Raw genomic sequence first — 27,107 nt, 5'->3', positions numbered from 1 at the left:
TATGTGATGACATGTCTGCCAGCTTTCAACTGTTAAGTCCCTAATGAATCTCAATTTGAGATTTATTTACCATATGTATTTTAAAAATTCTTATCTTAAATTAGTGGATGAATATCTAGTAGGACATGGGTTCATGCCTGTGATCCTCGACGTGATGATTTCCTGATCTTGGCTGTTCTGCTGAAGAGCAACAAAGACTAGATATGTTGGTGCTTCCCCACTAGAGAAAAAAGATGGCAGAGAAATCATCACAAACAGCTCTTTTACACAGTCTGGTAACCAAATCAAGAAAGACACAGAAGCAGATGATCTGCTTACCTTCGAAACATCAAGCCACACAAGTGCCTGTCAATGGCCATCACCAACAAGAGAAAATCTAAATCTAACTATCTCCCCTTTACACTCAATGGCATTACGTTCGCTGAATCCCCCACAATCAACATCCTGGGGGTTGTCATTAACCAGAAACTTAACTGGACCAGCCATATAAATACTGTGGCTACAAGAGCATGTCAGAGTCTGGATATTCTGTGGCAGATAACTCATCTCCTAACAGCCCAAAGCCTGCTCACCATCCACAAGTTACAAGTCAGGAGTGTGATGAATACTCTCCACTTGCCTGGATGAGTACAGCTGCAACAACACTCTGGAAGCTCGACACCATCCAGGACAAAGTAGCCCACTTGATCGGCACCCCATCCACCATCTTCAACATTCACTGCCTCCACCACTGATGCACAGTGGCAGCAGTGTGTACCAACTCATAGTGTCATAGAGTTATACAGCACAGAAATAGGCCCTTTGGCCCATCGTGTCTGTGCCGGCCATCATGCACCTAACTATTCTAATCCCATTTTCCAGCACTTGGCCCGTAGCCTTGTATGCTATGGCATTTTAAGTGCTCATCTAAATACTTCTTAAATGTTATGAGGGTTCCTGCCTCTACCATCTCTTCAGGCAGTGCGTTCCAGATTCCAATCACCGTCTGAGTGAAAAAATCTTTCCTCAAATCCTCTCTAAACCTCCTGCCCCTTACCTTAAACCTATACCCCCTGTTATTGACCCCTCTGCTAAGGGAAAAAGTTTCTTCCTATCTAACCTATCAATGCCGCTCATAATTTTGTATACCTCAGTCAGGTCCCCCCGCAGCCTTCTCTCCACTAAGGAAAACAACCCTAGCCTTTCCAGTCTCTCTTCATAGCTGAAATGCTCCAGCCCAGGCAACATCCTGGTGAATCTCCTCTACACCCTCTCCAAGTGCAATCACATCCTTCCTGTAGTGTGGTGACCAGAACTGTACACAGTACTCCAGCTGTGGCCTGACGGCATTTTATACAGCTCTATCATAAACTCTCGGCTCTTACATTCTATGCCTCAGCTAATAAAGGCAAGTATCCCATATACCTTCCTAACCACCTTATCTACCTGTGCTGCTTCTTTCAGTGATCTATGGACAAGTCCACCAAGGTCCCTCTGACCCTCTGTACTTCCTAGGGTCCCACCATCCATTGTATATTTCCTTGCCTTGTTAGTCCTCCCAAAATGCATCACCTCACACTTCTCAGGATTAAATTCCATTTGCCACTGCTCCACCCATCTTACCAGCCCATCTATATTGTCCTGTAATCCAAGGCTTTCCTCCTCACTATTTACAACACCACCAATTTTCGTGTCATTTGCGAATGTACTGATCATACTTCCTATATTCACGTCTAAATCATTAATGTACACTACAAACAGCAAGGGTCCCAGCACCAATCCCTGCGGTACACCACTGGTCACAGGCTTCCAATCGCAAAAACAGCCCTCGACCATCACCCTCTGCCTCCTGCCACCAAGCCAATTTTGGATCCAATTTGCTAAATTGCCCTGGATCCCATGGGCTCTTACCTTCTTAACCAATCTCCCATGCGGGACCATATCAAAAGCCTTACTGAAGTCCATGTAGAAGACATCAACTGCTTTACCCTCATCTACACATCTACACAAAAAATTCAGTCAAATTTGTTAGACACAATCCCCCCCTGACAAAACCATGCTGACTATCCCTGGTTAATCCCTGCCTCTCCAAGTGGAGATTAATCCTATCCCTCAGATGCACTGCAGCAACGCACCAAGGCTACTCAGGCAGCATCTTCCAAACCCGCGACTTCTACCACCTAGAAGGACAAGGGCAGCTTGGGAACACCATCAGCTGCAAGTTCCCCTCCAAGCCACGCACCATCCTGACTTGGAACTATATCGCCATTCCTTCACTGTTGCTGCGTCAAAAACCTGGAATTCTCTTCCTAACAGCACAATGGGTGTGTCTACACCACATGGACTACAGCAGTTCAAGAAGGTGGCTGACCACCACCTTCGCAAGGGCAATTAGGGAATGAAAGCAAATTCTGGCCTAGCCAGTGACACTAACATCCCATGAATGAATAAAAAAATGGAATGTGGCACAAGAATACCTAGATGTAGGAGAAAAAAGTTCCAAAAAGTAGGCAGGAAAGTCTCATCCATTTCCATGAAAGTCAACAATTTGTTTTACAATAAAGCTGGAAATACAAGAAATGTGAAGTGACTGCTTCCAAATAAACAATTACACATTTGCATTGCAACCCTGAGCTCTGGAAATAAGTCATAACATTGCAGTAGGCACTTGTTACAAAATTAAATGTTGCAAGTCTTCAGCGGAGTTGCCAACTATTTAGAAAATTGTGATATGTTTGCCTACATGATGGCTACGTTTTAAAAATTTGTTCGGGGGATGTGGGCATCGCTGGCTATGCCAACATTTAGTGCACATCACTAATTGCCCTTGAGAAGGTGGTGGTGAGCTGCCTTCTAGAAATGCTGCAGTCCTTGGAGTGTAGGAAGGGAGTTCCAGGATTTTGACCCATTTCCTTCCCTAAAGGACATTAGTGAACCAGATGGATTTTTGCAACAATCGACAATGGTTTCTTCGTCACCATTAGACTAGCTTTTTAGTTCCAAATTAATTAATTGAATTCAAATTCCACCATCTGCCGTGGTAGGATTTGAACCCATGTCCCCAGAGCATTAGCCTGGGGTTCTGGGTTACACCACCGCCTCCCCCCAATTAATTGAGATATTTTTGAGATATTTTGATATGATAAGACTTTATATAAATGCAAATGTAACAATGTTATATTTTAAGGCATACGGGATCATAGGTTCTATAAATAGAGGCATAGAGTACAAAAGCAAGGAAGTTATATTGAACCTTTATAAAATACTGGTTCAGCCTCAACTGGAGTATTGTGTCCACTTCTGGGCACCACACTTTACGAAGGATGTGAGGCATTGGAGCGGATGCAGAAAAGTTTTACGAGAATGGTTCCAGGGATGAGAGACTCAGTTATGAGGACAAATTGGCGAAGCTGGGGCTCCTCTCCTCAGTGAAGAGAAAGTTAGTGGAAATTTGATAGGGGTGTTCAAAATCATGAGGGGTCTAGACACAATAGACATAAACTGTTCCCCTTGGCGGAAGGGTTGAGAATCTGAGGAGACCGATTGAAGATGATTGGCACAAAAAAACAGCGACAACAAGGGAAAAAACTTTTTTTACATAGCAAGTGGTTAGTATCTGGAATACACTGCCTGAGAGTATGGTGGTCACAGATTCTATTGTGGCTTTCAATATAGAATTGGATAATTATTTGAAGAGAAAACAGTTGCAGGGCAACGGGGAAAGGCAGGGGTGTGGCACCAGCTGAGTTGCTTCACAGAGAGCCGGCCTGGAAATGTGCAGTAACCATTCTATGATTCTGTGATTCAGTTGCCTGTTTGCAGGTTCCAAACTTGTAATTCGTTGTCAGAGGTGCATTGCTGCACAGCATGGCATGCATTAACTGCTGTACAATTTGCCCAAGATGAATGAACTTGACCTTGGGGCTGATTTTCACTTCTGGCACAGATCAGGCTGGCAGTGGGCAAGGCATCCACTCCACTTCCCCAACGACATTGACAAGAGGGCCAAACAATCTTTGTGATTGGGCCTTATTTAAATGCTGGAAGCAAGCTAATCGTGCTACTTACAGGCAGGCCATCATTTGGGAGGGTGGAAAATTCTACTGCTCCACCACTTTTTAAAGCCAGACTGTGCTCCTAAAGGGGAGGTGAAATTTTTAGTGGTGGTGAATGAGCAGATCATATCTGAGGTGGCAGGCAGAATGACAATGACCAGGGTGTCCTGATTTTTGGATACTGCTGTGGAGATCCTCATGGATAAGGTGAGGACGAAGAAGGAAGACTTCTTTCCTTCAGATGGGCAACGGGTGCATCAGTGAATTGGCCAGCAGCTATGACTTGAAAGGACAATGCCAACAGCATCGAGGAATAAGGTAGCATTGTTGTTAGGTTACTGGACTAGTAATCCAGAGGCCTGGATTAATGGTCAGAAATTCATAGAATGGTTAGAGAAAAGGAATCTACTCTGGCTCTCTGCAAGAGCAATTTAGCTAGTCCCACTCCCAAGCCCTTTCTCTGTAACCCTGCAACTTGTCTCTCTTCAGGTGCTTATCTAATTCTCTTTTGATAACCACAATTGAATCAGCCTCCACGATCTTTTTTTAAATTCTTTAATGGGATGTGGGCATTGCTGGCAAGACTGGCATATGTTGCCCAGCCCTAATTGCCTTTGACAACTGAGTGGCTTGCTAGGCCATTTCAGAGGGCAGTTAAGAATCAACCACATTTCTGAGGGTCTGGAGTCACATGTAGGCCAGACCAGGTAAGGACAGCAGATTTCCTTCTCTAAAGGACATTAGTGAACCAGATGGGTTTTTATGACAATCGGTGATAATTTCATGGCACCATTACTGAGGCTAGCTTTCAATTCCAGATTTTTTCTTAAATAATTGAGTTTATTACTACCTTTAACCACTCACTGTGTAAAAATGTTTTTCCTCATGTCACCTTTGGTTCTTTTGCCAATCAGCTTATTGGTGTCCTCTGGTTCTCAACCTTCCATTAAAGGGATTGGTTTTTTTCTATCTACTCTGTCTAGATCCCACAGGATTTTGAACACCTCTATCGAATCTGACCCCTGGGGAACACCACTGTGTATATCTTCTTCCAGTCTGAAAAACAATATTCACCACTATTCTGTTTCCCGTCACTCAGCCAACTTTGTATCCAAGCCACCACTGTTTCTTTTATTCCATGGGCTTCAACTTGGTTGACAAGCCTATTATGTGGCACGTTACCGAATGCCTTTTGCAAGTCCATATATAAACCACATCGATTGCATTATCTTCATCAACCTTCCCTGTTACCTCATCAAAAAACTCAATCAAATTAGTTAAACATGATTTGCCTTTAACAAATCCGTACTGGCTTTCCTTAATTAATCCACCCTTGTCCAAGTGACTATTAATTTTGTCTCGGATTATTGTTTCTAAAAGCTTTCTCACCATCGAGGATAAACTGACTGGCCTGTAGTTGCTGGGTATACCCTTACACCCTTTTTTGAACAAGGGTGTAACATTTGCAATTCTCCAGTCCTCTGGCACCACCCTACATCTAAGGACGATTGGCAAGTTATTACCAGTACCTATGCAATTTCCACCCTTACTTCCCTTATCATCCTCAGATGTATCCCATCTGATCCTGGTGACTTATCAACTTTAAGTACAGTCAGCCTTCTGAATACTTCCTCTTTATCAATTTTTAGCTCATCCAGTATCTCAATTTTCTTCTCCTTCACTATGACTTGGGCAACATATTTTTCCTTCGTAAAGACAGATACAAAGTATTCATTTCGTACCTCAGCCATGCCCTCTACCTCCATGCACAGATCCCTTTTTGGTCCCTAATCAGCCCCACCCTCCTCTTACTACCTTTATAGAAGACTTTTGGATTCCTCTTTATGTTAATTGCCAATCTCTTCTCATACTTGCTCTTAGCCTCTCTTATTTCCTTTTTCACTTCCCCTCTGAACTTTCTATATTCAGCATAGTTCTCACTTGTATTATCAACCTGACATCTGTCATTCAACCCAATTTTTTGGAACATATTACTCTCTATCTCTCATCATCCAGGGAGTTCAGGATTTGGTTGCCCTGGCTTTCCTCTTCGTGGAAATGTACATTGACTGTACCTGAACCATATCCTTTTTAAATGAAGCCCACTGTTCCATTACAGTTTTGCCTGCCAATCTTTCATTCCAATTTACCTGGGACAGATCCATTCTCACCCCACTGAAATTGGCCCTCCTCCAATTAAGTATTTGTACTTTAGATTGCTCCTTGACTTTTTCCATAACCAATCTGAACCTCATGATACTATGATCACTGCTCCCCAATGAAAATCCTCCATTACAACTACTCTATAGATCTTTCACCTCTCTGTAATTTCCCTGAAAATTTGCTCTTCTATCTTGTTCCCATTAGTTGGTGGCCTTTAAAATACAACGAGTTGTGTAACAGCACTCTACTGTTTCTTAACCCTAACCAAATAGATTGTGCCCTTGACCGCTTCAGGACATTCTCTCTCCTCAACACTGTAATATTCTCCTTAATCAATACTTCCACCCCTCATCCTTTCTTTCCTTCTCTATCTTTCCTGAACACCTTGTATCCAGGGATATTTAGTATGCAGTTCTGCCCCTTTTTAAGCCAGGTCTCCATTATTGCCACAATATCATATTCCCACGTGGCTATTTGTGCCTGCAGCTCACCAATGTCATTCTCCACATTTCGTGTGCTTACATCCTGCACTGTAAACCTGAATTAGATCTTACCATATTTCTTCTTTATCTGATCCCACCTAATACCTTACTATTTCTTACTCTAGTGCTATCTGTCTCTCCCAATCCTGTGTGCACCTTGTTTCTCTTTTCTAATGCAACATACATGTTCCCATCCCCTTGCAAATTAGTTTAAATCCTCTCCCACAACACTAACAAACCACCCCACGAGAACATTGGTGGTCCTGTTGAGCTGCAACCTGTCCAGTATAAACAGGTCACACCTCCCCCAGAACCGGTCACAATATCCCAGCAATCTAAAGCCCTCCCTCATGCACCATCCCTCCAGTAACACTGTACTGGAATTTGCATTGTCTTCCTATTTCTATGCTCACTAGCACATGTCACCAGGAATAATACTGAGATTACTACCTTTTGAAGTCCTGCTTCTTAATCTCTTTCCTAGCTCTCTAATATTTGCCTGCAGGACTTCAGCCCTCTTTCCAACTATGTCATTGTTCATCCTCCTCACTCAGATTGATCTGCAATTGCTCAGTGACATCCTTCACCCTGGCACCAGGGAGACAACACACCATCCTGAAATCAAGTCTGCAGCTGTAGAAATGTCTGTCAGTTCCCCTAACTACAGAATCCCCTAGCACTATTATTTTCCTAATCTTTCTCCAACCCCCGGAATAGCTGAGCCATAGAATGCCATGGACTTGGTTCTGGCTGTACTCCATAGAGGAACCATCACCCTCACCAGTATTCAGAACTGAATACTGGTTAGAGAGCAAGATGCTTTCAGGGGGTTCCTGCACCACCTTCCGGATCCTTCTTTACTGTCTGGTGGTCTCTGCCTGCATACCCTTAAGTTGTGGGGGGACCATGTCCAGAAATGTGCTATCCAGGTAGCTCTCAGCCTCATGGATGCACTGCAATGACAGGAGCTGCTGCTCAACCTCTGAAACCTGAAGCTCGAGATCCTCCAGCTGATGACACTTCCTGCACATGTGGTTGTCCAGGACACGAGAGGTGTCCTGGAGTGCCTATGTGGAACAGGATGTCTATTCCATGGGCCTGAGGTGCCCTGCCATATGTCTATTTATTAGGCTAACTAAACTTAACAGAAATAAACTTAAGACTAAAAAACCACATACCAGCTACTCACCAAACAGCTTTTTCTCTTGTATACTTTAGGTGTTTCTACCTCTCTGCTTGGCATTCATGGTCTTTTAACTTAGCAGTCTCTGATTCTTAAACTAATTGATCAGATGCTAAAAATACTGAAGTTACAAAAAGTAAAATATAGATACTTGACCTACATACTTACCTTAAAACACTTGGGTTCTGCTCCTTCTCCCACTGTATTGATTGTGATGTCACTGTGATGTCATTTCTTTGCGTTTTCCTATGTTTGATTTGCTCCCACTCCTTTATATCTGGCCTCCAATCTCCTGGCATGTTTTTGAATCCCAGGTTTGCTCTTGCTCCATAATATCTGACCTCCTATCTCATGGCACGCTTTTTTGAATCCTGGGTCTGCTCCTGTTCCTTTATATCCAGTCTCCGATCTCCTGGCACACCAGAGACACATGTTCAAATTCCACCATTGCAGATAGAGGATTTAAATTCCGTTAATAAATAAGTCTGAAATAAAAAGCTACTATCAGTAATAGTGACGATGAAAACTAATGGATTGCCATAAAAAAAACTATCTGGTTCACTAATGTCCTTTAGAGAAGGAAATTTGCCATCTTGAACCAGTTTGGCCTATCTGTGACTCAAGACCCACAGCAATGGTTAACAGTCCTCTGATATGGCCTTGCAAGCCACTCAGTGATATAGGGATGGACAATAATGCTGGCCTTGCCATTGTTGCCCACAACCTGTGAATGAATTAAAAAAAAGTTTCTAGGTCTTGGCCGCAGTACAGGAAGGAAATTTAATGACTAGAATTAATGACTAATGGCTAGATGTTACAGTCAAGTGAGGAGGGGTTGAAGGGCTTCCCTCTTTTCCCTCTCCTTGTTAGACCACAACTGGTTTAATTCTTTCTTAAAGTGGATGTACTTACCAATTCAGTTGGTGTTTGATTACTTACTTGCTATGATCATAACAGGAACCAATCGGACAGATCTTCTTGAGTTAACAAAGGAAGAGGTTAACTTTATTGTACCTAAACTGAAGTAATAAAATAATAAACAACATGCCAACTTTCACTCTCTCACACACACTAGAGGTTTGCACAGTGGCGCACTGGTTAGCACCGCAGCCTCACAGCTCCAGCGACCTGGGTTCAATTCTGGGTACTGCCTGTGTGGAGTTTGCAAATTCTCCCTGTGTCTGCGTGGGTTTTCTCCGGGTGCTCCGGTTTCCTCCCACAGCCAAAAGACTTGCAGGTTGGTAGGTAAATTGGCCATTATAAATTGCCCCTAGTATAGGTAGCTGGTGGGGAAATATAGGGACAGGTGGGGATGTGGTAGGAATATGGGATTGGTGTAGGATTAGTATAAATGGGTGGTTGATGGTCGGCACAGACTCGGTGGGTCGAAGGGCCTGTTTCAGTGCTGTATCTCTAAACTAAACTAAACATAAATAGGTTAAAGAGTGGGGACAGGTAAATTGATTTGAGATAGAGTTCATAAAAAAGGTATACAGTCTGTGGAGTTTGGTGATTCAGCTGGTTTCTAGCTAACTTCAGTGCTTCTGAGGCTTTTAGTTTGTAGAGGTAGTTGACTGGTTTGGTGAGTTTCTTGGAGATAGCGATGCAAATGATTTCCTTCAACAGGGTTTCTGATTGTAGCTGGAGTATGCAAAGGTGGTCAGTCAAAAAGCAGGATTTGAAAGCTTTCAAGCTGTAATGGAGAGAGAGAGAGAGAGGGACCCCCACTTAGGGTCTGCTCATGTCAGAGTCCTGTTGCTTTTCCTCTGCTGCAGAGAGAAACACCAGTTTAAAACCACAGATTGGAAGGGGCTTGATACGTGACAGTTACTCAGTCATTCAAACATAGCAGTTAGCAGTATTTCTCTGCTTTCTGAGAGAACAGGTAGTTCCTTTGAACTTCCTGGGTCTTGGTTCTTGCTGGGGACTGAGCAGACATTTCGTCTCTCCTCACAAGCATTGCAGTGTCGGATATAGTGTTGCAAATTAGGTGATCATCTTAAGCTAAAAGGATGACTTTGCTGGCAGCTTGTCTTTTTAAAATGTATTTTGAAAAAAACAAATTCAGATCTCCAGCCAGTGGACGAAAAAATTATCATTCAACAAAACACATTGACTTGACACTAGAACATAGCCCTGGAACACCAGACTTTATTCCTAGCACTACTGATCCTTTCCTCTGCTGAATAACAAGTCATTTCTCTGCACCTGCTTCAGCTAGCACTCATCATCAAGACCCAACATCATAACACATCTGCAGCTTTTCCATCTCAGCATGTACACTATAAGAACATTAGAACATAAGAAATAGGAGCAGATGCAGACCATTTGGCCCCATGAGCCTGCTCTGACATTCAATACGATAATGACTGATCTTCTGCCTCAACTTCACTTTCCTGCCTGCTCCCCATATCCCTTGATTCCCTCAGAGATTAAAACTCTATCTATCTCAGCCTTGAATATACTCAACGATGGAGCATCTGCAACCCGCTGTGGTAGAGAATTCCAAAGATTCACAATCCTCTGAGTGAAAAAATTTCTCCTCGTCTCAGTCCTAAATAATTGACCACTTATCCTGAAACGGTGCCCCTGTGTTCTAAACAACCTCTCAGTGTCTATCCTGTCAAGCCCCTTCAGAATCTTGTATGTTTCAATGAGATCAGCTTTCATTCTTCTAAACTCTAGAAAGTGTAGGCCCAATTTAGTCAACCTCTCATCATAGGATAACCCTATGATCCTGGGAACCAATCTAGTGAACCTTCTCTGTATCGCCTCCAAGGTAAGTATATCCTTCCTTAAATATGAAGACCAAAACTGCGCACAGTTCGCCAAGCGTGTCTTATGAGGAAAGGTTGGACAGACTGGACTTGTTTTCACTGGAGTTTAGAAGAGTGAGGGGAGACTTGATTGAAGGGTATGAGATCCTGACCGATCTTGACAAGGTGGATGTGAAAAGGATGTTTCCTCTTGTGGGTGAGTTCAGAACTAGGGGGCACTGTTTTAAAATTAGTAGTTGCCCTTTTAGGACAGAGATGAAGAGAATTTCTTTCTCTCAGAGCATTGTGCGACTTTGGAACTCTGTCTCAGAAAGTGGTGGAGGCAGGGTCATTGAATATTTTTAAGGTGGAAGTAGATGGATTCTTGTTAGGCAAGTGAATCAAAGGTTATCAGGGGTAGATGGGAGTGTGGATTCGAGACAGAAACAGATCAGCCATGATCTATCTTATTAAATGGCGGAGCAGGCTCGACGGGCTGAATAGCCTACTTCTGCTCCTAATTCGTATGGTCATATGGTATGGTCACCAAAGTCTTATACAATTGTAGCAAGACTTCCTTCTTCTTGTAGTCCAGTCCTCTGTCAATAAAGGCCAACTTACCATATGCCTTCCCAGTTGCTCACTTTGCCAGCATGCTAGCTTTCTGTGTTCCTTGTACGAGTACACCCAAGTCACTCTGATAAGCTGCTAAACACATTTTCACACCCTTCAACAGGGGACACACTAACCCACTTGCATGCTTCTTACGGGAGAAACTGGTACATAATTGGAGGTGGATCTCAAGAACAGGAGGAGGTCCCACAACATTGTAAACTTTGGCTTCAGTGAAGGATGCTGCTTTCAACATCATTGTTAGATGGAGGACGTGCAGCGTTGGAAATAGTGTTTGGGTAGTTCCCCTTCCTTTTCTGTTTTCACTTGATGCTCTAGCTCACGCACACAGTATGACAACCTGTGGCTGCATGTATTGTCAATCGGCTGCTATTGCTTACCCATCCCTTTACATCTTGAGTCATGAATTTGCATAGATGCAGGGTGAACAACCCTTCTGAAGATGCACCATCACTCATATCTTTCCAAACACCAGCACAGAAATCAGCATTCCAGGTGGTATAGATAATGTAATGTTAGACAGGTGCACACCAAGAGAGTCAATGGGAGGAATAGGTGAAATGAAGAGGAGAACAGGAAGTGAGATGGGTGTGATATAGAGTCATAGAGTCATTACGGCATAAAAAGGGGCCATTCGGCCCATCGAGCTCATGCCGGCTCTCTGTACAGCAATACAATCAGTCCCATTCCCCTGCTCTATCCCTGTAGCCCTGCAAGTTTATTTCCCTCAAGCACCTGCCCATCCAACTTCTTTATGAAATCTTTCATCATCTCCGCTTCCACCACCCTTGTAGTCAGTGAGTTCCAGGTCATCGCTACTCACTGTGTATAAAGTTCTTCCTCACATCCCACTGCATCTATTGCCCAAAACCTTAAATCTGTGTTCCCTCGTCTTTGAACCATCGGCTAATGGCAACAGCTTTTCTTTGTCTATTTTATCTAAACCTGTCATAACCTTGTACACCTCCATCAAATCTCCAAGGAGACCAAACCCAGCTTCTCCCACTTAACCTTGTAACTAAAATTGCTCATCCCCGGAACCATTCTGGTAACTTTCCTCTGCCCTCTCTCAAGGACCTTCACATCCTTCCTAAAGTGTGATGTCCAGAACTGGATGCAATACTCTGGTTGTGGCCTAACCAGTGCTTTTTAAGGGTTCAGCATAACTTCCTGCTATTGTACTCAATGCCTTTATTTATGAAGCCCAAGACCCCATATGCTTTGCTAACTACTCTCCCAAATGTCCTGCCACCTTCAAAGATCTATTCACATCAACCCCAGGTCCCACTGTCCCTGTATACTCTTTAGAATACATTGTTTAGAACTGTGCCTTTGAGTCTATATTGCCTCTCCCCATCCCTTCTACCAAAATGGATCACCTCACACCTCTCTGTATTAAATTCCATCTGCCACTTGTCTGCCCATTATTCTAGCCTATTTATGTCCTGTTGCAGTTGATTGGTATGTGACCAGAGAAGGGGATGAGACAGTTAATATTGCTACTTTGGGACAACCATTGCAAAAGATGCCTGGAATGGTGCAGGGTTGAAGCTGTAGGTCATACAGCAGGGTCTCGAGCCTGTCAGGATCTGTAAAATGTGGGCGATGGTGGAACTGGGGTCTGGAGCGGCACTCAAATGAATGCATGTGTGGAAACTTTGATTTATGTGTACAAAGGTGCACATGGTTAAAACATAAAGAAAAGAAAAGTCCATGGGGAGGAGACGGATCAGACTGCAGCAAGATAAGCTGTGTGTTTTGGTGGGGGAAATATTAGCAGCCACAGCCGAAGGGTCAGAGGCAGAGCTGCACGCTAGGGTCGGAGTGACACTCGCAGAGGCAGAGCTGCTGGGGTTGGATTGCCGATCTCAGAGGCGGAGCTGCACGCTGGGGTCGGAGTGACACTCGCAGAGGCAGAGCTGCTGGGGTTGGAGTGCCGATCCCGGAGGCGGAGTTGCACGAGTGGGACCTCTCAGAGGCTTATAGGCGTGCGCGGCCCCTACAGCCGCTATTGGGTTGAGTGTTGACACCAAGGACGAAGCTTCGGCTGTGCAGCAACATGACAAGCGATAAATGTGACGTGATTATCATCGGCGGCGGCATCTCAGGTTAGTGTCAACTTGACTCAAATAACTTTGGTGTAAAAAAACATTAGATGGAAATAAGAAAAAGTGCAAACAAGCCACGTTGAAATGGAGTGAAAAATGGATGTGAAACCAAGTGCATTCTGCATCTGTACGAATTTCCCGTCGTTCAGTAGTTGCTAATACTGACTGTTTGCAGTTTAGAGGGTTTATTGTGAAGGGTGAGATTAAGGTCAGTGCTGAGCTGCTGTTGATATTCGTCCTGAAAGCCTTGGCCGGGAAGTCTGAAACTCGGCCAGAACCCGATGATCTGCGGATCCAGTGGGTATCCCGCAGCACAAAGATCGCTTTTGCATTTCAGCAGCTTTTGTTTTTGATCTCCCAATTTGGTCATTCAATGAAGACTGCAGTGTTTTTGTGTATACCGCCCTCGAATAAACAGCGATCAATAGACGAACTGATTGCACCATTTTATACAAACATTCATTGCGAGATGTGCGGCCAAGTGCGCCTTCTTATTGTTAGATTTAACCCATCGTTATACTGGCTTTCATCATTTCAGATCTCTATTGTGTTTTTATTAGTTCTGGGTTTTAATGTGGGCCTTTTGAGTTGCGGTTGTCCAATAATCTGTTACACTATTTCTTAGCTTTTATCATATTTGGTTTGCGCTAAACCGTAATGCCAATATTAATTCTAATACCAAAGAAGTAATTCACTATTCAATTCTTTCTTTTTAACCTCCTCGAAGATTGCGGCGAAGTGATTTCCCATATTGTACTGGCATTCAGTTGGGATTGGGGACGGATGGACTGAATGCTGAGTTCCATTTTTTAATCCAGTTATGTTGCTGTTGGTTGCACCTGCAGAATTGGAGTCAACTCTCAGTCAACAGGTTCTCGAAAGCAGAATCTAGCAGTGTAAATAGAATCGAGCAGCGGAACCTCTTCATTCATGGGTTTGCTACTAAATGTGGTCAGCAAGAAAATGCTACCTTATAGTTTGGGTACTTCTGATATCAGAATCTAAACCAACGTACCCTTCATATATATTAGATACGATAAGCATAATGAGAGAGGAAGTGCTTGAGGGTTTGATATTCCTGAAAGTGGATAAATCGCCAGGACCAGATGTTTTGCATCCCAGGCTGTTAAAGGAAGCCAGGGAGGAAATAGCAGATGCATCTTCAAATCCTCACTAGATACAGGTGAGGTACCAGATGATTGGAGGTCTGTGAACATTGTACAATTGTTTAAAACGGGTGCGAGGGATAAGCCAGGTAATTATAGGCCGGTCAATCTGACCTCAGTGGTGGGTAAATTGTTAGAATCTATTCTGGGGGACAGGATAAACTGTCGCTTAGAAAGGCACAGATTAATCAGGGATAGTCAGAATGGATTTGTTAAGGGAAGGTCATGTCCTACTAACTCGATTGAGTTTTTTTGAAGTAACAAGGAGGATTGATGAGGGCAGTGCAGTGGATGTGGTCTACATGGATTTTAGTAAGGCATTTGACAAGGTCCCACATAGCAGACTGCTCAGTAAAATGAAAGCCCATGGGATACAGGGGAAGGTGGCAGGTTCGATCCAGAATTGGCTCAGTGACAGGAAACAAAGGGTAGTAGTCGATGGATGTTTTTGTGAATGGAAAGCAGTTTCCATTGGTGTTCCACAGGGATCAGTATTGGGTCCCTTGCTGTTTGTGGTATATATTAATGATTTGGACTTAAATGTGTGAGGCATGATTGGGAAATTTGCTGATGACACAAAGATTGGCCGTGTAGTTAATAGTGAGGAGGAGAGTCATAGACTCCAGAATGATATCAATGGTTTGGTTGAGTGGGCGGAAAAGTGGCAAATGGAATTCAATCCTGAGAAGTGTAAGGTGATGCATTTGGGGAGGGCAAATAAAGCGAGGGAATACACAATAAATGGGAGGATTTTGAGAGGTGTAGAAGAAGCGCGTTGGAGTGCATGTCCACAGGTCCCTGAAGGTGGCAGGACAGGTAAATAGAGTGGTGAAGAAGGCATATGGAATGCTTTCCTTTATTGGCCGAGGTTTAGAGTATAAAAGCAGGGATGTGATGCTGGAGCTGTATAGAGCGCTGGTTAGGCCGCAGGTGGGGTATTGCGTACAGTTCTGGTCACCACATTACAGAAAGGACACAATTGCTCTGGAGAGAGTGCAGAGGAGATTCAGAAGAATGTTGCCAGGGCTTGAGGGTTGCAACTATGAGGAAAGATTGGATATATTAGGGTTGTTTTCCCTGGAATTGAGAACGCTGAGGGGTGACTTGATTGAGGTGAACAAAATTATGAGGGGCTTAGATAGAGTAGACAGAAAGGACCTGTTTCCCCTGGCGGGGAGTTCGGTTACCAGGGGACACAGATTTAAGGTGATTGATAGAAGGATTAGAGGGGACATCAGGAGAAACCCTTTCACCCAGAGGGTGGTGGGTGTCTGGAATTTACTGCCAGGATCAGTGGTGGAAGCAGAAACCCTCAATTCTTTTCAAAGGTACCTGGACATGCACCTAAGATGCAGTAACCTGCGGGGCTATGGACCAGGTGCTGGAAGGTGGGATTAGTTTGAGTCGTTAGCTTATTCGGCCGATGTGGACACGATGGGCTGATTAGCCTCCTTCTGTGCTGTCTTTTGTTCTGTTCTATGTTCTACATTTGGGTGGTGCAAGTACTCGTTTTTCTGCCTTCTGAAACGTTTTCCATAAGATCTAATGCACACACAGATCTTCAATTAACATAATTTCACATTCTGTTCCCTTAAACAGTGTTGAGTGTTATGAAACACAATGAATTGCTCCTCAGAAGTTTTTTCGATCCTTAAAATGAACATTGCAATTCAGTTAGAAACCTTAGAACCCATTGATTGTAATATGCAATAGCTGCAGAATGAAGGCAGACTTTGGGCTAGATTTTATGCAGGAGGTGGGGGTCTGAGCACTGGGCCAAAATGTTGGGGGGAAACCCGCCTCTGCACTTTTTCAGGTCCCTGGAGAGATCCTCTAGTCTTTGGCCATCAAAGTTGAAGGAGGGAGGATCCCCGTCCCTTTAAACACTTAATAGCGACAGTGATCCCGCCTCAAGAACTGCCGGCCAATCACAGGGTATCAGCAGCACCGCTGGAAGCATTGGCCACTGCCAGTACTGCAAAGGCCTTGGACCCAGGCCCAGCGTTGGAACTCCGGAACTGAGGTAGGTGAGGCGGTGTTGCTGGGGCCACACCGGAAGGCCCAGATGGGGAGGGGGCTCCTGGGGAGTGCAGTGGTTCTGGGGGTGGTGGGACTCCTCCGTGGGCCACAAATTGCCCATGAAGGAGTGACCCCCCCCCCCCTCCTCCAAGCCCGCAGGAAGGGCCCCTTATTTTCAAAGGCGCCCTCCCTGCATGGCCATCATTATGCCACTTAAGGGCCTCAATTGGCCTCTGGGCAGGAAGGCCGATGTTGGCCTATCCTGCCCCATGCTGCTGCAGCTCCGATTCTCTCGCCTCCTCTGCCACTGAACCCGATGTCGGGTTGGGAACAAAATCCAGCCCTTTGTCTCAGATTAGTGGATCACACCAAACTTAATCATGTGTTCTCATTATTGGGATCTTCAGAGTGTAGGGGATTAAGAGTGTGAACCTTAGTTCTGTCAGTCCATGATGGAGCCTGAGAACCCATCTAGAGTCATGTGACCCATGGAAATTATGTTATTGTTTGAGAATTCAGAGTAAAAGACTTGCAAATCCCTTGGCTCCAGATTGGCTTTCAGTGAAATGGTAAAGGAGAGAGGAAGGTCTGATGGCACATGCCTCCCAACAAGTGAGAAATCTAATTTAAAAAAAACTGTCAAAGCACATTTTTCTTTTTGATAGGAAATGGGAGTGTATCTTGATTAAAAATGCTTGTAGATTTACTTTCCTCTTTAAGTAATCCCTTATAATCTTCACAGACTATTACAGAGCAGACAATATTGTATTATACTTCAATCTTATATTTTCCTTCTCTTTTTTGACTTCAAATGGATAAGAATAGCCAGAAGCATTAGCACTTGTGTATATACGTGAAAATGTAGGCTTCTGTGAGTTTGTATCTGGTGGGTGGTGGGTGGTTGGGGGGCTTGTCTGAGCATGGCAACAAGGAGAGGTCACGATTAGCAGAAGGTTGCTTGAGAGATTGGTGTGAGCACTCCTGCTCCACCTGGGTCCCATTGGTGTAAAAAGCACTTGTCTACATGATCCGACTACTCCCATCTCCACTTACTGTCGAGTTTTTCAAACCCTGGGAAACCTGGCTGGCTAGCATTAAATTTTAATCAGGCTCCCAACTGCACTGATCTAAATATTATGACATGTCTAGGCATGCATCTATTCTTGCATGAAGCAGATCTGTGTCAGAAAATAACGGGACTGACATCTTGGTAGATTGATGCTTCTGCTGGATATCACTGAAAGCCATTCATGGTCATTTTCCCTTCCTCAGATATTGGTAATCTGCCAAGTGAGTTCTTTAGATATGATGCACAGATCATAAACTGGGCACATCTGGAAACACTACAGTACGCTAGGGAGAATTTCATTTTAAGCATAAGCAGTTGGCCCAGTAGCAAGTTCCGATAGCTCATATCCTTCAGAATTATACATGAAATAGGAGGGCAACAATGGAAATAATGTGGGGAATAAGGGCAAAAAGGAAACTGTGCTACCATCAGCTTTCTATTTCAGGAGCAATGAACCAAGATAAATCTAAAAACAAGGAAAACAGACTAAGAAATTGGTGGAGAACTAAAATAAAAGATGAGATTAAGATCGCAGGCAACATCAAGCATTTGCAGAAATATATATTCACAGCCACCAGGTTTTAAAAAAATGGTGGCACCATTTAAGATCCCAGAGGTGTCATGATATCCAGATAGTAAAGATACTAAATTATTAATTTTCTGTGGTAATGGAGGAACTTATAGGCAGCCTTTCCAACATGAAAATTGAAATTTTTGGGGATGGAGTACTAAAATAAAATAAAAATTTCAGATAAGGCGATCACAGGTTGAGGAAAATGAAGGAAGATAAATCACAAAGCTTGGGCTTTATACAAGAGTACTTAAAGAATACAAAAGCAGGGATGTAATGCTGGAACTGTACAAAATGCAGGTTCGGCCACAGTTCGAGTATTGCGTACTGTTCTGGTCGCTACATTACAGGAAGGACATAGTTGTTCTGGAGAGAATGCAGAGGAGATTCACAAGAATGTTGCCAGGGCTTGTAAGTTGCAGCTATGAGGAAAGATTGGATAGGCTAGAGTTGTTTTCCTGAGAACAGAGGAGGCTGAGGGGTGACTTAATTGAGCTGTACAAAAATATGAGGGGCCTAGATAGAGTAGACAGGAAGGACCTGTTTCCCTTAGCAGAGAGGTCATTTACCAGGAGGAACAGATTTAAGGTGATTGGTAGCAGGATTAGAGGGGACATGAGGAAAAACATTTTCACCCAGAGGGTGTTGGGTGTCTGGAATTCACTGCCAGGAATGGTGGTGGAGGCAGAAACCCTCAATTCTTTTAAAACGTACCTGGACATGCACCTGAAGTGCTGTAACCTGCAAGGCTATGGACCAGGTGCTGGAAGATGGAATTAGATTGGGCAGCTAGTTTTTCAGCTGGCACGGACACGATAGGCTGAATGGCCTCCTTCTGTGCCATAATTTTTTTATGGTTCTATTAAGCTTCAATATAAGGATATTAAAGGTTTGTGCACTGATAGTGCCAAAAGTAATTCCTAGCCTTTGGTTAAACCTTTAACTTGCTGCCACTGTTAATGTTCGTTTGCAGAGGGTAGTGTCTGAATAATGCCTAATCCAAAACCATCCTCTCTGGGGAAAAAGAATTTTCCTCTCCTCTTGTTGGGAATGTAGTAAAAATTGTATTGGCTCAGTTTGATTTAGAGGCAAAATTTCTCAATTGCTGTTGTGATTTTTGAATAAACGAATCACAGATGTAAGCATCTTGAAATGGTTTTATCAATCAGTCAAGTATCTTGAAACAACATTTACTTGACAAATATCATTTGACACTTGATAGCCACTTTAAAATGTGTAGGCCATCTTCTGTAACATGGGGTAATAATTTGCTTTTCAGGCTATTTGATTAATTCATATGGTTATTTTTCTGGGCACAAAAATATTTATGTAGTTTATTGATATGCCGATTATAATATGCACAACTGAGAATTAAGTTTAATATGATGTGCAGCAGGTGATCTCAACATTTTAACTTCCTATGAACCAGCGCCTGCAAATGAATTATGTCTGTTTACGTGCAGATAAAGATTTTTCACACGAAGCACATGACCTGTTCTCTTTGTTACCCAGTTCTTCCATTGCTGTAGGTCATTTTTCTTTCAGTTTTTCTAATTTGTTGAGGATCTTCACCCATTTCCACTTGGCAGTAAACTAGAGTTCACATGTTCTTTGTTTTTTGGCAGCTATGCTGGGTCCTCAAGATTTTTAAAAATGGTTCTGTAAAATTCTACAGTGTAAGAGCTAATAAACAAGAAATCTGCTAAAAGAGAAAACTTGCCCACGGGCTCCATCATAGAAGAGACAGAAATGCATATTGTTCAGGAACTTATACCAAATTCCCCAGTATTGATGACTATTTCACAAAAAAGCGTCTCCCTCTGAATTCAGTCCTTTCTGTGTTGTAAAACAAAGGTATAAATTTCAATTACAATTTATAACAGACCTTTACTACAAGTAGAGATTAACTTCTTTTCCACTGTCTTGTTGTGCCCAATTCATAGATTGTTGATTCACTTCCTGAGCAATTTATGTTTGGTTTTCCAAAACAGCACTGAGGTTACAATTTGATTTGTATACTGGTTTGGTTCTGCAGGATTTATCTGTAAGATTGTAGGATTTATCTCTCAGCGCTTTTTATTTTTAAAGCTGCAATGTTTCATTTGGAAATAGAAGCAGAAAAAAATGTCTAAATTGGTTTTAAACCATTTACACAGTTTCTGTGATGGTCTCCCTTAAAAACCTAGGCTCTGAAGTTCCTGAGACTGGAAAGGGCAGAAAAAGTTGATTTCACCCAGGGGACCATAAACTCGGGATGAAACATTTACACATGATTTGTGCCCCATTTTAAAAATTCTGGTATGGGAAATGTGGGCGTACCTTTCGCCTGCCCTCCCTATGTTGAGATGTATGTTGTGGGGGGCGTGGGCTTCCACACAAAATTTTGCCATTTGAGCTGAGAGCTGATGTAGCCGGGAAGCACCAACAGTAAAAGTTATTGATCTTGGATGCTTCCAAATGCGTCTTTTGGTTCCAGATGGTCTTTATTTTTGGCATTTCTCGGGCCGTGGGGTCGCCCTGTGGGGACATTGGGATGTTGTTCCAACATTTTGAATTTGGAGTGGGAGGAGAAGAATCCAGTTGTCGTGGTCCACTTAGGTACCAACGACATAGAAAGAGGTTCTGCTAAGGGAGTATGAGCAGCTAGAGGGAAAATTAAAAAATGGAACCACAAAGGTAATAATCTCTGGATTACTACCTGACCCACGAGCAAATTGGTGTTGGGTATATAAGATCAGAGAGTTGAATGTGTGGTTCAAAGATTGGTGCGGGAGAAATGGGGTTCGATTCATGGGGCACTGGCACCAGTACTGGGAAAGAGGGAACTGTACTATTGGGACAGGCTTCACTTGAACCATGCTGGGACCAATGCCCTGGCAAATCATGTAACTAGGGCTGTAGAGAGGGCTTTAAACTAAATAGTTGGAGGGGAAGGTTCACATGAGGGGAGATTTAGCTAGTTAATGAGAAAGGACAAGGCAATAGTGCAGAGTAGCGATACGGGTAATAATAACCAGAGTGACAGGAAGGGACAGAGCATACAAACATAAGAGGGTCAGAGTAGTGAAAAATGGTAAAAAGACAGAATGAAAGGCTTTTATCTGAATGTGTGCAGAATTCATAACAAGATGAAAGATTGATAGCACAAATAGAAATAAATGTGTCTGATATGATAGCTTTTACAGAGACATGGTTGCAGAGTGACCAAGGGGTAACTGAATATTCAAGGGTATTTGATATTTCAGAAGGATAGGAAGAAAGGAATAGGAGGTGGGGTAGCTCTGTTAATAAAGGATGAGGTCAGTACAGTGGTGAGAAATAATCTTGGATCCAAGATAAGCAACAGCAAGGGAATGAAGTCATAGGGCGGCACAGTGGCGCAGTGGTTAGCACCGCAGCCTCACAGCTCCAGCAACCTGGGTTTGGTTCTGGGTATTGCCTGTGCAGAGTTTGCAAGTTCTCCCTGTGACCACCTGGGTTTTCGCCAGGTGCTCTGGTTTCCTCCCACAGCCAAAGACTTGCAGGTTGATCGGTAAATTGGCCATTGTAAATTGCCCCTAGTGTAGGTAGGTGGTAGGAGAATTGAGGAAATGTGGTAGGGAATGTGGGGTTAATGTAGGATTAGTATAAAAATGGGTGGTTGATGGTCAGCGCAGTCCCAGTGGGCTGAAGGGCCTGTTTCAGTGCTGTATCTCTGTATGACTCTAGGTGGGAGTAGTTTATAAGCCACCTAACAGTAGCCATAGTGTAGGACACAGTATAAATCAAGACATAATGGGGCTTGTAAGAAAGGTACTGCAATAATCATGGGTGATTTTAATCTTCATATTGATTGGACAAATCAAATTGGTAACCTTGAGAATGAGTTCATAAAGTGTATTTGGGATAATTTCTTAGAATAATACGTTCTGAAACCAACCAGGGAACGGGCTGTTTTAGAAATGATAATGTGTAATGAGACAGGATTAATTAATAAGCTCATAGTAAAGGATCCTCTAAGCAAGAGTGATCATAACATGATAGAATTTCACATTCAGTTTGTGGGTAAGAAACCTGGGTCTGAAGCTAGTGTCTTAGACTTAAATAAAGGCAATTACAATGGTATGAAGACAGAGTTGGCTACAGTGGACTGGGAAAATAGGTTAAAATGTAAGATGGTAGAGAAGCAGTGGCAGACATTTAAGGAGATATTTCATAACTCTCAAGAAAGATTTATACCATTGAGAAATATGAGAAGGATGCACCATTCATGGCTAACTGAGGAAGTTAAGGATGATATCAAGCAGAAAGAAATGGTGTACAATGCTGTGAAGATTAGTGGTAAGCCAGCAGATTGGGAAAATTTTAGAAACCAGCAAAGGTTGACTTAAGGAGAAATTAGAATATGAGAGTAACCTAGCAAAAACCAAAAAAAAAGACAGTAAGAACGTGTACAAGAATATAAGAAGGAAGAGAGTAGCTAAAGTAAACATTGGTCCCTTGGAGGATGAGGCTGGGGAATTAATAATGGGAAACAAGGAAATGGCAGAGATTTTGAACAAGTATTTTGTATCTGTCTAAAAGGAAGAAGACTCAAAAAAATCCCGAAAAGTAGAAAATCAAGAGGCAAAAGGGAGGGAGGAACTTGAAACAATCACTATCACTAGAGAAAAAGTACTAGGAAAACTAATGGCTGACAAATCCCCTGGACCAGATGGCCTGCATCTGAGGGGTTTAAAAGAAGTGGCTGCAGAGATAGCAGATGCATTAGTTGTAATCTTCCAAAATTTCCGAGATTCTGGAAAGGTCACAGCGGAGTGGTAAAACTGCAAATGTAATACTTCTGTTTAGGAAAGGAGGGAGACAGAAAGCAGGAAACTATAGGCCAGTTAGCCTAACATCTGTCATTGGGAAATTGCTGGAATCCATTATGAGGGAAGTAGTAGCAGGACATTTAGAAAATTATAACAAAACCAAGCAGAGTCAACATGGTTTTATGAAAGGGTAATTGTATTTGACAAATTTATTAGAGTTCTTTTGAGGATGTAACAAGCAGGCTGGATAAAGGGGAACCAGTATTTGGATTTCTAAAATGCATTTGATAAGGTGCCACGTAAAAGGTTACTGCACAAGTTAAGAGCTCATGGTGTTGGGGTAAAATAATAGCATGAGTAGAGGATTGGCTAACTAACAAAAAACAGAGAGTTGGGATAAATGGGTCATTTTTCAGGTTAGCAAAATGTAACTAGTGGAATGCCACAGGGATCAGTGTTGGGGTCTCAACTATTTACTATCTATGTTAACGACTTGGATGAAGGGACTGACTGTATTGTAGCCAAATTTGCAGACGATACAAAGATAGGTGGGAAAGCAAGTTGTGGGGAGGACACAAAGAGTCTGCAAAGGGATGTAGATAGGTTAAATGAGTGGGCAAAAATTTGGATCTGGGCAGATGGAGTATAATGTGGGAAAATGTGTGGTTGTCCACATTGGCAGGAAGAAGAGAAAGGCATAATATTATTTAAATGGAGAGAGACTGCAGAATTCTGCAGTGCAGAGGGATCTGGATGTCCTTGGACATTAATCACAAAATGTTAGCATAAAGGTGCAGCAAATAATTAGGAAGGCAAATGGAATGTTGGTCTTTATTGCAAGGGAATGGAGTATAAAAGTAGGGAGGTCTTGCTGCAATTGTGCAGGGTGTTGGTGAGACCACACCTAGAGTACTGTGTACAGTTTTGGTCTCCTTATTTAAGAGGGATATACTTGCATTGAAGGCAGATCAGAGATGGTTCACTAGGTTGATTCCTGCGATGAAAGGGGCTGTCTTATGAGGAAAGGTGGAGCAGGTTGGGCCTATACTCATTGGCGTTTAGAAGAATGAGAGGTGATCTTATTGAAACATATAGGATTCTAAGGGGGCTTGACAGGGTAGATGCTGAGAAAATGTTTCCCATCGAGGGGAAATCTGGAACTAGAGGACACAGTTTCAAAATAAGAGGCCTCCCATTTAAGACAGAGATGAGGGAGAATTTCTTCTATCAGAGGGTCATTAATCTTTGGTTTACTCTCATCACAGAGAGCAGTGGAGACTGAGTCATTGGATATAGAATAGAATAGAACATTACAGCGCAGTACAGGCCCTTCGGCCCTCGATGTTGCGCCGATCTGTGAAACCATCTGACCTACATTATTCCATTTTCATCCATATGTCTATCCAATGACCACTTAAATGCCCTTAAAGTTGGCGAGTCTACTACTGTTGCAGGCAGGGCGTTCCACGCCCCTACTACTCTCTGAGTAAAGAAACTACCTCTGACATCTGTCCTATATCTATCACCCCTCAACTTAAAGCTATGTCCCCTCGTGTTTGCCATCACCATCCGAGGAAAAAGACTCTCACTATCCACCCTATCTAACCCTCTGATTATCTTATATGTCTCTATTAAGTCACCTCTCCTTCTCCTTCTCTCTAACGAAAACAACCTCAAGTCCCTCAGCCTTTCCTCATAAGACCTTCCCTCCATACCAGGCAACATCCTAGTAAATGTCCTCTGCACCCTTTCCAAAGCTTCCATGTATATATTCAAGGCTGAGCCAGACAGAGTTTTGATCTACAGGGAAGTAAAGAGTAATCCGGGGGTGGGGGGGAGGGTGGAGGGGGTGAGTGGGTGGGGGGGGGGAGGTTTGGGAGGTGTGTGGCAGGAAAGCGGAGTTAAGGCCACTATCAGATCAGCCATAATCTTAGAATGGTCGAGTAGGCTTGAGGGGCCAAATGTCCTACTTCTGCTCCTGTTTCTTATGTTCTTATCTGTCAGATGATCTGGGCAGGCATGATAGATAGAGAGGAACAAATTTGTAGGGAAAGTAGAGAGATTGCAAAAACTTTATAGTAGTTGTTAATGGGAGACTTTAATTCTCCTAATATGGACTTGGATTACAATAGTGTAGGGCAGAGAAGGGGGAAAAGTTTCTGAAGTATATTCAGGAGAACTTTCTTGATCAACGTGTTTCTGGCCCACCAGGAAGGAGCCATTCTGGGCTTTATAAATAGAGGCACAGAGTACAAAAGCAAGGAAGTTATGATGAACCTTTATGAAACACTGGTTTGGCTTCAGCTTGAGTATTGCATCCAATTCCAAGCACCATACTTTAGGAAGGATGTTAGGGCTTTAAGTGATGTTGCAGAAAATACTTAAGAGTATGGTTTTAGGGATGAGGGACTTCATTTTTGTGGATGGATTGGAGAAGCTGACATTCTTCTCCTTAGAGAAGAGAAGGTTGAGAAAAGATTTGATAGAGGTATTCAAAATTATGAGGGGTCCGGACAGAGTAGATAGGGAGAAACTGTTCCCGTTGGTGGGTCAACAACCACAGGACACCGATATAAGGTGACTAGCTCAAAGAATCAAACGCAAGATAAGTGAAAATGTTCTTACGCAGTGAGTGGTTAGGATCTGGAATGCACAGTCTGAGAGTGTGGTGAAGACAGATTCAATCCTGGCTTTCAAAAGATAAGCATCTGAAGAGAAAATTTGCAGGGCTATGGGGAAAACATGGCGGAGTTTAGCTGAGTTGCTCTTGCAGAGAGCCGGTCTGGACATGATGGGCCAAATGGCCTCCTTCACTGCTGTAACCATTCTATGATCTGCTCCAATCAGGCAAACAACCCTACCTTGGTTGGATTCTGTGGCTACACCAGTAGCTAGATATAATGGGGTTGTCTCCAACCAATTTCAGGGTCAGTGTGTATAACATTCTCTGGTGAAAGTAACCTGTGAAATTGGGTATGCTAAGGTAATCTTCTCAACCATATTATTTTCTGATGATCAGTAGAGCCACCTAATAAACTTCCACTTATTGGGTTAGTGTCACTTAATCTTTCAGTATGGATGTCATTATGCATTAATCTGCTGACTTTTGTTGGTGGAGGGTGGTGTGGGTGGCGAAGAGAGATGAAAGACAAATAAAATGACTCTTAACAATCCGTTATAAATGCAAGCCATTTTTTATGTTACGCTATAGTGCCTTATCACATTTCCCAGAAATGTCTCAAAGGTTTGGTTCCAAGCAGTCGATTTATCTTGGGATTCAGATGGCTCCTAAATTCTGCAGTTTCTGATTTGAAGAACTTTGCAAGTTTTTTGTTTTTGACAATATTATGGTGACTGTTTAAATCCTCCATTTCAGCAGGTCATGTTAGAGACAAGCTAATTCAGGTTTGGCCTAGAATCAAATGTAGAATCTTTTCTGGATGGTTCAGATACATAGCTGCAAACCTAGAATTTGATCAGTAACTTAAAATAATTTGATAATGTCCCAAACGCAAAAACAGCCTTGAATCTGTCATGAGTGAAAAAGAAGTAATTACACTGCAAGTGTAATGAGACATGTTTTGCTTGTAATTTAAGCTTTAGGTATACTGTTACAACCTCAGTAGAGACCGTTAACTTTAAAACAAGAAATATGAACTCCCCTGACCAATTAAAGAATTACATGACAAAATTTCACGTTTTAAGACTTTTACCCTAACAACTAAACTCAAAATCAACATTAACTAAACAGTACTTAGTAGGTGGCTAACACACTAAATTACAGAGAAAGGTATTTCCATTATCTTAGTAATATAGTTGAATACCCCACACCACGGGCTGAATTTTGTGCGGCTGTTTAATGTGTGTATGGTGGCATGGGAGGATGGAGAATTGCAGTGGAGCCATCTGCCTGGAAATCTGGCATCATTATGTAGGTTCCTGATGGGAAAATACCATGGTGGAATTGACACCCCCAACGTGACGGGAAGCTATTTTAAATTGCTGAAATGCTGTTTAACATAAATTTAAATGTAATTATTCGCCATTTAATGAGTGGACTGTAATTTTGTGAATGGTGGGCGGCACTCACGTGCCTTCAGGTTTGCGCCCTTTAAAAGCTGGCGGCACCG

At 42.8% G+C, this 27,107-nt stretch overlaps 1 protein-coding gene across 1 annotated transcript in view; it reads left to right on the top strand.

Moving 5' to 3' along the window:
• The first annotated feature begins 13,067 nt into the window (after window positions 1–13,067).
• mao (monoamine oxidase) overlaps window positions 13,068–27,107 on the top strand; it is a 225,992-nt gene continuing 211,952 nt past the window's right edge. Inside the window, exon 1 of the mRNA XM_068040668.1 lies at window positions 13,068–13,359. Coding sequence (XP_067896769.1) covers window positions 13,311–13,359 — 49 coding nt within the window. The 5' untranslated portion in view covers window positions 13,068–13,310. The remainder of the gene's footprint in view (window positions 13,360–27,107) is intronic.

This window comes from Heterodontus francisci, chromosome 10 (assembly GCF_036365525.1).
Source record: "Heterodontus francisci isolate sHetFra1 chromosome 10, sHetFra1.hap1, whole genome shotgun sequence".
NCBI lineage: Eukaryota > Metazoa > Chordata > Chondrichthyes > Heterodontiformes > Heterodontidae > Heterodontus > Heterodontus francisci.
The sequence above is the reverse complement of the archived record's forward strand: the minus strand, read 5'-3'. Positions and strand labels throughout refer to the sequence as shown.